General features: G+C 49.9%; 1 protein-coding gene across 1 annotated transcript; it reads right to left on the reverse strand.

Moving 5' to 3' along the window:
• Positions 1–253: 253 nt before the first annotated feature.
• Positions 254–4,269, reverse strand: TEX19 (testis expressed 19). Its single transcript, XM_082442155.1, is given in 3 exon segments — positions 254–722; positions 820–3,025; positions 3,027–4,269. Coding segments are annotated over 2 exon segments (1,056 nt in total). The 5' UTR covers positions 3,555–4,269; the 3' UTR covers positions 254–722; positions 820–2,497.
• Positions 4,270–15,112: the final 10,843 nt, after the last annotated feature.

Raw genomic sequence — 15,112 nt, forward strand, 5'->3', positions numbered from 1 at the left:
GCAAAGGCATTTTTGAGGGATGACCTGTGCCCTCAGACCCTGCCCTGGGCCCGACCTGGTCACTGGCTTGGGGTCTGGCCTGTTTGGGGGCAGCATTTCCAGAGGTCTGAACCTCTGGAGCACCTTGTTGGGCCTTTCCCTGACCTCTCCCCAAGAAACACCAGTGCCCCCCACTCACGGGGCTGCTTAAAGCTGTGTCAAAGACCTTCCCAAGCAGGTCTCTGCTGACTCCACAGGGCAGCCTCTGCCCTTGCTGTTGCTGGTGAAACCCCACCCCGGGGAGGAGGGGGCTCTGCTTCCACCTCCCCCACCCCCTAATTTGGTCCCCAGCTGCCCAGAAACCCACCTTTAAATGGTGTCAGGTTATCTGCTAATGTGTCCGGCTACAGTGGCAAGGACATGCATATGGTGAGGAAACCCCCGTGCCCCTTCAGGCAAAGGGCTCTGTGGTTCCCACACACATTTGCTCCTTTCCTGCTCAGGGACTATTGTCTACACAACCTGCTGGGGCTTCTGGACCAGCCACAGACTCTGGATTCAGAAGGGGAAGCCCTGGCCATGAGGGAAAATAGTGGACTCTGAGCCTCAACCAGGCTTTGGACCTGCCCCGGGGCAGATGATAATACCCACCTCACCTAGATCCCAGCCCAGAAGTGCTGGCCACAGCTGGATGTCGGTGCCCGGGCCCTCTCTTCCTGCACCTCGCAAAGCCATTCTTCCTACTTAAGAGTAACATGCAGAGACCACACTTTAAAAAAATATATTTTTTAGACAAAAAATTCTAAATATCTACAGAAAAATGAATAGTACAATACATACCAAACATCGACAGCACTCTCTCTCTCTGAGAGTTGTGTTACCGGTGATGTTAATTTTCCTCTTACTTACTTATCTGTTTCCTAAATTTTGGATGATGGATATGCATTATTTTGAAATAAGCAAACAATACTGGAGGTTATTTTTTAAAGGACAGTCTCTCAATGCATGATGACCAGAGCATGAGAAGACGGACTACAGAGGTTCCCGGTCTCACAGAGCTCTGGTGAGAGACGTGACCAGGGCACGTGGATATGCTTCCACACTGCAGTGTCCTGGTCCCCTGGAAGGAGAGAGGCAACAAGAGGTCAGTAGGTGGGCAAAGCAAATAAGACAAGGAGGGGTGGGCTGGAAGGGATGGAAGGCTGTCTGGAAAGTGCCTTGCTTGGCACATCTGACTCTCCTCATTCACCACATTCTCCATTCTCAGGTGTCTTTTATCACCCGTCTCCTTCCTAGAGCGGAAACTCCATCCCATAGAAGCCTCCTGCATCTGTTTTCTGTACTGACATATCCCTTGGGCCTGGAACAGTGCGTGGTGCACAGTAGGGCTCATTAAATGTTTAGAGATTGATGGTTTCCAGTACCAATCACAGAACAGTCATCACACAGATGTGAAATGTTGACCCCAGAATTTACTGACATTCTATTCACCCAAAGGTCTGCATGGCACGTGCCTATGTCACAAGGTCATTGGTGTGAGTTAGTGTGAATGTGAATGTGTTCGTGTGTGTTGGATCCAAAGTTCCATAAACCATGCCTGGGATTTTGACTGGATATTCACTTGGTTATCAGACTATCTGGGGGAAGAAGGGGAAACAGACACTGCTCACCATTGCTTCCACTCTTCCAGGAATACTTTCTCTGGGCCAATCCTCTGTCCTTCCCAGGGATTGAAATAGGAAAGGCCCAGACAGGGTCACCCTCAGGCTTCCTAACCATCACTAACCTGGAAGCTATAGATTTTCTTAGCCATCCTGGTCAACTGTGACTGGGGAAGCGGGAGTTGCCAGGATTGATCTGTTCCTGAGAGGGAGAGGAAAGGAGAACCAACAAAGACTTTCTGAAGAAGAGCTCTGGACAACACTGATGCAAAACTCTATGACTTTATTTAGTTAAAAATGACACAAAACAGGAACTAAATAGGCAAACTGCATAAAACTGCCAATATTTGAAACAAGGTCTCTCCCACTGCAGAGTCCCCAGTGCTGATAACTGGGTCCTGTGGAACCCAGAGGCCATTGGGTAAAGGCAAGCACATGTCCCTGTGGTCCCCAAAGTCCAGCGTGTTCCTGGGAGTGTGTCACACCTGAGACGTCCCTCCCCACAGCCAGGGTGGGGCTGGTGCACAGATCTGCATGCTGTTCCCCACTTCACACACTGCACGGCAACCACCCACCCAGCACATCCTGAATAGCCTCAAATTCCTAACTCCATGACATTTGACAGAGAATTTCTCTCCCAGTTACAGGTGTTTGGGTCCCTTCCACCTGATGCTGTGGTGGGTCCCATTTCTGTCTCTGGGCCACTCACCATTCTTCCTCCCCAGGCCCAACTCTCCAACCTTTGCTAATTGCTAATTGCTAATAACAACCCTGGCTGCTGTGGAGGGGTCAGTCCTTCCCAGCCTCTGGTGTCCTGGGGAAGCCAGGACAATGGTGACCACTTGGGCCTCAGTTCCTCAGTTCAGGGGCCCTGGGCTGAGCATCTGGAAACGTGACAGCTCCCCCAGGGCTGAGGTTCCCATGACAGCCAGGCTCTCCCCAGGCCCTCTGGGCCCACTGGTGCTGGGATCCCATCCTTGGGTGGAGGACTGTGGCCTAGAGGCCGAGTGCCCCTCCTCTGCCTCCCTCTTGGTCCAGGGTGAATAAGAGAGGATGGTGAATCCCCTCTTAAGCAGGGCTGAGTCCGCAGGGACCAGCTCTTCATTCTGCCCTGGAGGAGAGGATTCCAGAATGCTGAGCCTCCACCGGTGCAGGTCCTGCTTCTGGGGTGCATCTTGGAGTCTCACCACCCTCACCTCATCAGGCTCCAGCAGCAGTTTCCAACACTGGTCGGGGGTCCTCAGGGCCCATCCTGGCTTCATCTTCCAGAGGTAGATGGCATCATAGCAGCCCACCATAAAGATGAGCTGCAGGTCCAGTAACGAGGCCTTGGCCTCAACAGGGTCCGTGGCCCGGGTGGTGCCCAGCTCCAATACCATGGGCTCCCGCCGGGGGCAGGTCCGCTTTGAAAACCTCCTGCCATGGAGGAGAGGGGCTTGGCCAGTGTGAGCAGGTAGGGAGTCCCCCAAATCTCCAGGGAAGGCTTTGGGTCCAGTCAGCATCCTCAGCACCCAGGCCCAGGGCTGTGGCATCCTGAGGCTCCAGCTCGGTGGGCACAAAGTGATCGTCCAGGCCCACCTCTTCTGACTCCACAGGGCCTGACGCCAGGGTGCCCGACCCCCAGTCCACAGACCCACCCTGTGCAGGCTGCCCTTGGCCCTGCCCCCAGCTTGGTCCCATCCCCAGGGATGCCCCCTGCTCAGACCCTGCCTCAGTGTGGTCCATCAGCTCAGGGTCCCAATCTTCATCTTCCCAGTCTTCCGGCTCCAGCAACTGTCTAAGGTCCAGAAAGGCAGCCTTGAAGCAAGCGAAGCAGACCCTTAGCTGGCTGCCATGTTGAAGCTGGTACATCCAGGACGTGTAGAGGTAGGACATGCCCTCCGCCTCACACCGCATGCTGACTGGGGGGCACATGGCCACGCCGCCTACAGGACTTGCTGGGATCTTAGGGGGTCTGACCCACAGGTGGGGGGCACAGTGAAGTGCTGGGGGGGCAGGGAGGAGGGGGCATGAGAACGAGGAGGAGAACGGTGTGGATCAGGAGGAGGACAAAGGTGTTTCCTGTGTGGGGATTTGGGGTGGGGGGTGGATGAACTGGGTCCTAATCCAACAGGGACCTGCAGAGGTTGGGAGGGACAAACTTCTGGAATTATCTTCAGCTGGTGCAAGTGTTCTGTCCTCTGGGAACTGCAAAGGAAAGCAGTGAGGTTAGGGCCCCCCAGCAGGCAGGTGGGAGCAGGTCACGCAGGGACGAGTTGGGTGCAAGGACCTTTGGGGTCAGACCCGGCCCTTTCGCTCTGCCTCTGCTCAGTTTAGCTGATCTGGGGCCAGTGGGCCACACAGCCTCTCCCCCATCCAACTCCCTACCCTCCCACCTCAGGGATCCCCAAACCCAGTCCGCCTTGCCTGATGGAACTGAAGGAAACTGAGGCAACCTGTCACAGCCTGAGGGAAACTGAGAGAACCTGACTGAACCTGACAAAACCTGAGGGAAACTGTCGGAACCTGATGCAAGCTGTCAGAACCTGAGGGAACCTGTCAGAACCTCAATAAATCTCACAGAACCTGTCAGAACCTTATGGAACCTGACAGAGCTGTCAGCACCTGACGAAACTTGAGGGAACCTGACAGAACCTGAGAGAATCTGTCAGAACCTGAGGAAGCCTCACAGAACCTGAGAGAACCTGACTAAACCTGAGAGAACCTGAGGGAATCTGTCAGAACCTGAGGTAACCAGTCAGAACCTGACCAAATCTGACAGAACCTGACAGAAAGAGCCTGACAGAACCACCCCTACCTGAGCTAGTCCATCGGGCCTGAGGCCACGCTGGACCACGGGGGCTCTTCAGCCTCCAAGCCCCACACTCCACCAGCCCGCAGGCCCCAGACCCTCTCCTCAGTCCGAGGGGCTCTCTCCTGGCCTGGTGCCTCCCTCCTGTGGGCACCTGGGAGGAAAGGAGGGGGTTACAACCTGCCTGGGCATATAAAAGGCCATTTCCCATGGTGCTCTGGGCTCATCTGCATATCTCCCATGAGCCTCAGCCCACCAGGAAATGAAACTGCTGAGTCATTCCTCTCCTCCCCTCCCCCCGCCCCCCGCCCCTCCCCGGAGAGCCTGTGCAGCCCCCATGGAGGGCAGGGCAGTTTCCCCAACACTGTCCGCAGGGTGTGCCTGTGATATTTGCTCCTCTGAGGGCTGAGAAGACTGTTTCCATCCCTCTTTCAATCTGCAGGTTTCTGAAATTCTGTGGGCAAGTGTCTCTCTTATGGTCATTGTTCTATCCCTGGGTCCCCTGGGTGACCTGCTTGGTCAAGGGTCCTTGCCTTCTGTGGTTATAATAGATTCCTTCTTTGTACCTCTTGGTTAAAGTTTCTTTATGAATTTCAGAAACTGATCAATTGCCAATTATTTACATTTTAAGCACATTTCTGTCTCTTTGGCTCTTCTCACTTTTAAAATAAAGGCAAGGAGGCCAAGAGTGGGCATCTGAACCCTGGCCTGTCGAACCTTCTTCTGCCACCCGACACTGGGGCTCACCATCGAGGGGCCTGCCCTCAGCCGTGAACTCTCATGAACTCCAGCATTCAAGGTGACAGTCTTGGCTCGTGGACCCTGAGCCTGGGTGGGAATGGGCTGCCCACCCTGGCTCTCCCGGCTGTGTGTGTGTGTGTGTGTGTGTGTGTGTGTGTGTGTGTGTGAGACGTAGGGGAGTGAAGGCACTTAGATACCTGGCGGGGGCAGCCCCCATCCTCCCATTCCCTCCCCCTCCCGGCATTAGGGATCCACTCCGGATCCACTCCAGATTAGCACGGAGGATCAGAGGACAGTCTCGCTTCCTGTGGATGCGGTCCTTGATTTTTTTTTTTTTTCAAAATTGTAAAAAGGTTAATCATTTGTTCATATATTAAACCCAGTGATTTAATATTATAATTTCTTCAAAGAATAATCACTTCTTAGATGAAAATGATTAAACTTGCTCTTAATCCGTGTGAATTCAATAACAATTTAAATATGTTTTGTTATAAAAATCTTATCATTCCTGATGACGGAGTTAGGGTTACGCAAGAGAAACAATATCCTCAATATTTCAATCAATTTTTCTTCAGTGAATTCAGACATGATTAACTAAGATGTCTCTTTATGAGGACTAGTTTTTTAAATGCCATTTTTTAGATTATTTGTTTTTATTTTTACATCTATAAAATTCTGGTCATTGGTTTTTCATTGATCCATCCACACGTCTGTTCAACAGGCTCTAACTGCCCCTGCCCTGTGCTGAGCGCTTGTCCTTGCAGGACGCAAAATTGTCCAAAGACAGGCCGGAACAAATGGCCAGCACAGTGCCAGGACGACGTGAGCGAGGTTCTGGGAAGTTTCCCACACTGGGGGCCAGCAAGGCTTCTGGAGCAGTTCCCAAGCTGGAAGGGACAGCGACTTGTTCTCGGTGTCATGGAGACATGGGCACAGGCTTCCCAACATCCACGCACCCTTCAGAATGCTCGGGTAGGTCCACGGAAGGAACCATCTAGAACTTAGGACAGCCTGGGGAGCCTCAGACCCGTGGATTCTCCCCTCAGGTCTCTTCAGAAACCAAAGGCAGTGGCCAAGGACGAAGACAATAATGAACATCATGAGAAAGACAGAAGGGAATGATCCTGCGCAACAGGAAGATTGCAACCCATTCCCGCAAGAGGTCAGCAAAGACGCTGATATTTACAGGAATAAGTTTAAAACTGCAAAACTGGAGGTCCATTTTGGAACGACGTGAGGAGTGGAAATTGGGAAGCAATATCAGTGTCCACCGGTAGGAATGCACAGGATACGGCCACACCATGGAACACACACAGCCACAGACAACAAGCTTCAAAGAAGATCTACTGTGAAGTGATCAGCATCTGCCCAGTGAAAAGAAAAGAGCAGGTTGTAAGTTGTATACATAGTATTTTTTAAAATATTTTTTTAATGTGGGCCATTTTTAAGGTCTTTATTGAATTTGTTACAATATTGCTCCTGTTTTTATGTTTTGTTTTTTTGGCTGAGGGGCATGTGGGATCTTAGCTCCCCGACCAGGGATTGAACCCACACCCCCTGCATTGGAAGGCAAAGTCTTAACCACTGGACCGCCAGGGAAGTCCCTGTGTGTGTACATAGTATTGCCTTGATTTTGTAGAAGAAAAAAATCTGTGGCCACGTGTGCAACTGTCAGGTGTGATACATGCAGGTGGATTCCTGCCCGCGTGCACACATAAGTGCCGTGCATACATAAGTGCCGTGCATCTGGGTACGTCTGTGCCCTGTGCACACATGTTGGGTATCACATGTCTGCAAGCATATAAAGAATGGAAACACAATATCAGCGTGATTACCTCTGGGTGGTGGTATTGTGAGTTATTGAATTTTCTTCATAGATTTCCATATTCACCTAATTTTCTAGAATAAATATGTGCTATGACCACAGCTCTGGAAGCCACTGAAAGCCCTTGGAAGTGCTTTGTGGGTGGTAGTGGGGTCTAGACCAGCCCCTCCTGGCTGGAGTCCTGAGCACGGCTCTCCTCACTGCTTACCTCCCCCAGCCGCCCTCCAGCACCTGCCTGTTAGGCTGCCATGGACTGTGGACCCTCACACCTCCAGACTCCAGCCAGGGACTGGCACTCGGTGAATGGATAGGATGGCGAGGTGAGTGCTGTCCCGCGAGACCATGGCGGGGCTGGACCTCCTTCCCAGGGTCTTCCGCTGCCTAGAGCCCTTGCGGGGATGACTCCCGAGCCCCTGGAACCACCCTCAGGTTCTTTCATGTCAACCCTTGTAAGTGCCTGAAGCTCCCCTGTAGCCACAGCCTCCACGTGCACTCAGACCGTGAGCGGCTGTACACACATCCATCAGCCGTGCCATTGCCACGGTTACTTCCAGGCAGTGGAGGCTCCAGCAGCTGCAGCAGCCGTGAGAAGAGCCAGATTCAGGGTGAACATCCCCCAGCAAGTGATCATCACGTGTTCCCCGTGTCCCCACATGCAGTGACCAGCAGCCCAGCCTAGCTCTGGTCACACTCTGCTGGGAGGCACCCATCCCCGCTCTGGATGCCACCCTCGACATGGCTGCCTCCACCTCAGGGAGCGCACTGGACATGGGACGTCTCAATGTCCCCTACTCCAGAGCCCCCCAGAACCATCCAGGCAGAAGCACGTTCATCCTGTGAGTTTGCGGTGGCTGCCACAACTCAGTGGCTTAAAGCCACAGTTTCTTCTCTTAGAGTCTGTAGGTCTGATGTCTTCAGTGGGTCCAGGGCTGGTTCTTTCTAGAGGCTCCAGGGGAGAATCCCTCCCTCCCCTGTCCCAGCTTCTAGAGGAGCCACACGTCTTGGCTCACGGCCCCTTCTTCCGTCTCCAGGTCAGCAGCGCAGCATCATCTGTGACCTCTTCTTCCGTCCTCATACCTTCTCTCTCTGACTCTGCCCCCCTCCCCCTCCCCTTGTAAGGATGCTGGTGATGCCATTGGTCCCACTGGCGTCCAGGCCACCCCCACGCCCACCCCGCGTCAAGGTCCCTAACTTAGTCACACCTGCAAAGCCTCTGCTGTGTGCGGTGACATACTCACAGGTCCCAGGATTAGTGGACATCTTCGGGGTCATTGTTCAGCCATCCTGTGCTCTCAGTTGTTCCTGTCCAGCTCTGGAATTCTGGAAACATCTTTCCTCTCAGGACACATGGGAAGTGTCCTAGCTCTCAGAAGCCAACTCCTTGTACGGGGCCGAACTAGAAGCTCCCATGAGTCAGAAGTGGAGGCTCAAGGCCGCCCTCTGCTCCAAGTTCTGGGACAACTTGTCACAAGCATCTTCCCAAGGGGCTGAGAAAAGCCAGGCTCTCGGAGCACACGCCTCCTTTCCCTCTTGTTCTGGCCTTTTTCATGCCCCACACCTGACAGAACAAGCTTAAACAATGATAAAAAAAGATTTCCCTTCAGTGTCAGATATGCAGAGGGTTCTGCTGCCCAGATGTTTCCAAAATGAAATCTCTGCACAAACCATCCATGTTTCTAAAGGGCGTTCCTACAACCCTTGAGAGGAAAATGAATTCATCCAGTTACAGATGGTTGGTGCTACAGAGACTCGAAATGCACATTTGCTGTGAGAAGCAGCAGCAGAAGAGAGAAGGAAGAATTAAACGGATTTCCCGCGTCTGCCCGGGATGTTGAGTCTCCCGCGAGCATTCCCCTCCCGCACGTGCCCTCTTCCTAGCTGGGATCGTAGCATCAACTCCCGCAGTGGCCCCACTGTGTCCACGGCGGCCCTTTCCTGGAAACCCTACAGCCCAAGCTCCTGCTATAAGACATGGCCTGTTAGTATCGTTTGACAATATCATTTACCTCATTCTGGTAAAACACAGAACTTTCAGCCCCAAATCTGAGTCTGGCAGGTCAACTTGGTATGGAGGGCTGAGCATGTCTCCCCCTACATGGAGGTCCAGCTGCAGTGACATAGTGCAGCTGGATTCTGGAGCCCAGTGGGACTCTTGCTGCTGGGACTGACAGCCCACCCGCCCACCCGCCCACCCATGGGACAGATGCCTGCTGAGGGCCTGTCCTGGGTTGAGGAATTCAGGGGGTAAAAAACACGTGCCATTTCTTGCTCTGCAGGCTCCATTTTAGTGAGGAGGAGCTAACAATAATCTCCCCAGCAGAGAAACACCTTAATTTCAGATGGTAGAAGTCCGGGGCGATGTCGTGGAGAGTGCGGCCACACACAGGGCATGTCCCCGCAGTGTGACACGTGGCAAGCCCTGCCTAAGGAGGCACAATCTGCAATATGTTATCCCCCCAGGAAGCCCCCGAAGTTTGTGCTGCCTGGAGACTGGAAAAGGCAAAAGGCCTGTTGGGGGAAGGTATCCTTTGAGGTCAGACCCCTAATTGGTGGTAGCTGGAGGCAGAAAGGATGATGGGGCCGTGACTGGATGTGAGACAAAGACCAGTCAGGACAGAAGGAGAACAGAAGCAGCTGAACTCTTTGATTCTATAAAATCCTAATGGTAAGAGGGAAACAAATGAAAATGACTCTCACACGCTTAGGTGCAAATGATATGAAAATGGAAATCCAAGATATTTGCTATTTCTTCAGATTTACCATGGCATTCAAAATTTAATGTCCCTATAGAAGTATGTGCCTCTAAGGGAAACCGGAGCATGGTGTTAGAGGCCCCCACTCGTGTGAGACCCCAATTATACCCCAGGGGATTGCAGAGACAGAAACCAGTGGCTCTGTACATTATTTTACAGTAAACTCATGAACCTTACTCATTACTATGGCTGACTTTGAGTCTTATTAGCATAAGTTGGTCAGAGAATTATTATTCGTCCTTGTCTTTGTGACTTTTTGTTCCTTTTGGAAGCACAACTCTAGTTTTATGGGCAAGTCAGTAAAAAAATAGAAAATCAACAGACAAGCAACTTTTCAGAGCACATCTGTTCTCCACGGCAATGGGGGTGTCTCACGGCCTCTGGGCCTCACCGGGTGCCTGCTCCCCGTGGAAGCAGAGGTCTTCCTTTGCATCAACAGGCAGCGTCCCTCTGAAGAACTCTCTGTAGTGAATTCAGGCAAGAAAGTGTTAAACTGTTCATCTCCTCCTTTATTGCCTGTGAGGAGGAATGAGAGGGAAAACCAATAAAAATCTACTGAAATGCTTGGCGCAAATATGGAGACTGGAGGTAAGGGCTGGACTTTGCTTTGTAATATAAGAGCAACGATGTAAATGTTTAAGATCCAAGTACTTGGACTTCATTGGAATAGGCAGTGATCCCTTCCTCATCTTGATTATTACAACAGTTTTCAAGAAGGTTTTATTTGGTGAGTCACTTGATTGTCTAAACACACTTTTCTTTCTTGTCAGGGCTTGACTCCAGCTGGGTCACCTGCCCACGCATCCAAGCCCGTGGGGCCTTGAGGGCTTCGTGGGTTGGGTGGTTTCTCTGGGCACAACTGGCCGTGTTGAGGTCAGATTCCCGGACGCGCTGGCAGAGCCTGTGCCTGGGAAAGGCACCGACCCAGGCTGCCTCTGAACCCATCCAGGGATGCAAGGGCCATGCCCGGGGACACAGCAGGTTGGGAATGCTGTGATGGCTGGCTATCCTGAGGATGGAGGTCACCAAGCCAGAGAAGGAGCAGGAATGTGTCCACCCCACAAACCTCTCTGGAATGTTCTCTGAGCCTCAGGAGCTGCAGAAGGCCGAGTGGGTGAGACTGGTAACTTCTGCTGCAGCTCGAAGGCGCTGGTGCTCTGGGGGCACATGGTAGGGCTTCGGTCTCCTTCCTCCCACGGGTTTCAACCAGTGTTTGCGCCCAGCCCCCCGGGCAATGGGGCCCTAAACTGACCAGGGCAGTCATCCTGGTGCCCTTCTGGTCTGTCAGCCCCGCTGACCCTCATCTTCTCTCTCCCCCTTCTCCGTTGTGAGAACTCATGTGTCCTGGGCCTGTAGGGGTGGGCTTTGGGCAGTGGACAGGTCTGGGTGCCAGATTCTGGGCCCTGCTGGCCTCCCGACCGTGACTCTGGACCCATGAGGGCCATGTGGGTCAGGAACTCGAGGCAGGACCAATTACTCAGTTTGTGGCAGGTCACGGTGGGGTGTTTGAGTCACAGGGTGGGGCAATCAGGTGGTCAGAGGACCATGGCTACTGGGGGTCCCTGTGGAGATTGGATTGGGTATCGACTGGACTCAGACCACGTTTACCAGGGAGGGAGGAGGGATCAAAGGACCCAATATCTGTGAAAAGTTCTAACCTCACCCAGCGGTCTAGGCACTAGCTCTTGAAGTGTACATTTTGGAAGCACCTGCAGAGTTTAAAAAGATACTGATGCCTGCGTCCCCTGTGTGAATTCCGCTATCATTGGTAAGGGGTGAATGTAAGTTTTCTTTTGCTTCGTAACAGATCAGCAAACTTAGTGGCTTAAAGGAGCACACATTTATTTTCTCAGTTTCCATGGGTTAGGAGTAGGGACATGCCCTGGCTGGGCCCCCTGCGCAGGATCTCACACAGCTGCAACCAAGGTATTGGCCAGGCTGTTCTCTTAGCTGGCAGAATTCACTTCCTTGTGCTTGTAGGGCTGATGGCTTTGGCTTTCCTGGCTGTCAGCTGGTCCCAGAGGCCATTCACAGTTCCCATCCACAGTTCACAACATGGCTGTGTCCCTCTTCAAGGCCGGCAGGAGAGAGCAAGAGCTGTGTAGGAGTCTTATGTAAGTTTAGGGTAATGTCATCGCAGAAGGGACACTTTGCCACAAAATGTAACCTCATCAAGGCAGTGACATCCACCACCTTGACCACTGCTTTTGGTTGGAAGCAAATCACAGGCTCCACCCCCAATCACGGGGAGGGTGTGACTGACTGGAGGTCACCTTAGGTGTGTCTGCCACATGCTGTGATGTGGCCACTGGGACTCTTCAAACCTCCCAAGAAAATTTTAACCTGCGGCAAAATCTGGGAGCCACTTATCCAAGAACCTTCGCTGTTGTCTAATTCTAGAAGTGGTTGTGTCTCCTTCCTGCAGGCACTGCCCAATCCAGGCCCAGCTGCTGACTGCTGATTCCTTCATTCTGGAGTGCTTGACAAACATCTAGGGGGAGACGTTGCTGGTGTGCTTGAATATATCTGTTGAAGTTTGGAAAGGAGGACTGACTTACCCAATTAACTTGGCAAACCACCCCAAAAGCTGCCTATCTACATTCATATACTATTAATAAAAGCAACTTCCATTTAAATTGCATTTTGTATAAAAATGCAAAGAGAAGGGCTGTAGACTGAATTGGTCCCTCCAAAATTCATACGTTGAAGCCCTAATCCGCAATATGACTACATCTGGAATAGGATCTTTAGGAGATAATTAGGGTTAAATAGAGTCATAAGGGTGGCGCCCTAATCAGATAAGACTGTGGCCTTATAAGAGGGAGAGAGAGAGAGATCTCCCTCTCTGTGTTATGTGATGACACAGTGAGAAGGTAGCCATCTGGATAGTCAGGAAGAGAGCTCTCACCAGAACCCAACCATCCTGCACCCTAATCTAGGATTTACAGTCTCCAGAACTGTGAGAAAATAAGTTTTTGTTGTTTAAGCTACTCACTCTGGTATTTTCTGATGGCAGCCTTGGCTGACTAATACAAGAAGCAAACAAAAACATTAGAGAGTAAGAATTAGATGAAGTAAACTAACATCATGGCCTTGGAACTGTAGGATATACTTTAAAAGACAAAAAAAAATTTTTTAAAGAAAAGATTAACATTTGATTATATCTAAAAGGCTCTAAACAAGTCTTTGTTTTAAAAAGCGTCTGTTACCTACATAAATATAGTCAACTGATCTTTGACAAAGAGGCAAAAGCAATACAGTAAAGAAAAGATAGTCTGTTCAACGAATGGTGCTGCAAACAGTGAACATCCACATGCAAAAATATGAATCTATTCACAGATCCTACACAAAAAACCAATGCAAAATAGATCATCGACCTAAATGTAAAATGCAAAACTGTGAAACACCTATTAGATAACAAGATAAAATCTAGATGACTTTGGATACGGCAATGACTTTTTTATTTATTTATTTATTTATTTATGGCTGTGTTGGGTCTTCATTGCTGCGCACGGGCTTTCTCTAGTTGCGGTGAGTGGGGGCTACTCTTCATTGCAGTGTGCGGGCTTCTCACTGCAGTGGCTTGTCTTTGTTCCAGAGCACAGGCTCTAGGTGTGCGGGCTTCAGTAGTTGTGGCTCACAGGCTCTAGAGCACAGGCTCAGTAGTTGTGGCGCATGGGCTTAGTTGCTCCATGGCATGTGGGATCTTCCCAGACCAGGGCTCAAACCCGTGTTCCCCTGCGTTGGCAGGCGGATTCTTAACCACTGGGCCACCAGAGAAGTCCGGCAATGACTTTTTAGATGTAACATCAAAGTCTCAATTTATCAAAGAGATAATCGATCAGCTGGATTTAACTAAAAATAAAAACTTCGGCTCTGCAAAGGACACTGTCAAGAGAATGAGAAGACAAACCAAAGACTGGGAGAAAATATTTCCAAAAGACACATTTGATGAAGAACTGGTATCCAAAATATACAAAGAATTCTTAAAACTTAACAATAAGAAAATAAACAACCTGATTTAAAAATAGGCAAAAGACCTGAACGGACACCTCACCAAAGAAGGTATACAAATGGTAAATAAGCACGTGAAAATATGCTCCACATCATATGTCATTATGGAATTGCAAGTTAAAACAACATGAGATACCATTACACATCTATCAGAATGGCCAAAATTCAGAACAAAGACAACACCAAATGCTGCCCAGGATGTGGAGCAACAGGAACTCTCAATCATTGCTAGTGGGAATGCAAAATGGTGCAGCCACTTTGGAAGACAGTTTGGTGGTTTCTTAGAAAACTAAACATACTCTTACCAAGTGATCCAGAAATCGCACTCCTTGGTATTTGCCTAATGAGTTGAAAACTTATGTCCACACAAAAACCTGTACATGATTTTTTTTTTCTGCCCACGATGTTTATAGCAGCTTTGTTCATAATTGCTAAAACTTGGAAGCAGCCAAGATGTCCTTCAGTAAGTGAATGGATAAATAAGCTGTGGTCCATCCCAACAATGGAATTTTCAGCGCTAAAAAGAAATGAGTTATCAAACCATGAAAATACATGGAGGAAACTTAAATGCATATTACTAAGTGAAGGAAGCCAATCTGAGAAGGCTACATATTGTATGATTCCAACTATAAGGCATTCTGGAAAAGGCAAAACTATGGAGAAAAAAATATCAGTGGTTGTCAGGGATGAGGATAGGGAGAGATGAATAGCGAGAACGCAGAGGATTTTCAGGGCAGTGAAACTACCATGTATGTTATTATAAAGGTGGATATATGTCATTAAACTTTTGTCCAAATCCATAGATTGAACAACACTAAAAGTGAACCCTAATGTAAACTGGACATTGAGTGATACTAGTGTGTCACTATAGGTTCACTGATGGTTACAAATGTACCATCTGGTGCAGAGTTTGACAGGGAGGCTGTGCCTGTGTGGGGCAGGGGGAATATAAGAACTATCTGTAGTTTCTCCTCAGTTTTGCTGTGAACACAAAACTGCTCTAAAAACAGTGCCTCACAAAAAAAGAAAAGTACAGACCAATATCTCTGATGAATATAGATGCAAAAATCCTCAACAAAATACCAGCAAACAGAATCCAACAACACATTAAAAGGATCATACACCATGATCAAGCGAGATCCCAGTAAGGCAAGGATTTTTCAGTATACGCGAATCAATCAATGTGATACACCACATTAACAAACTGAAGAATAAAAACCATATGATCATCTCAGTAGATGCAGAAAAAGCTTTTGACAAAATTCAATATCCATTTATGATAAAAACTCTCCAGAAAGTGGGCATGGAGGGAAACTACCTCAACATAATAAAGGCCATATACGCTTCT

Source organism: Balaenoptera physalus, assembly GCF_965194825.1.
Source record: "Balaenoptera physalus genome assembly, chromosome: 20".
Lineage (NCBI taxonomy): Eukaryota > Metazoa > Chordata > Mammalia > Artiodactyla > Balaenopteridae > Balaenoptera > Balaenoptera physalus.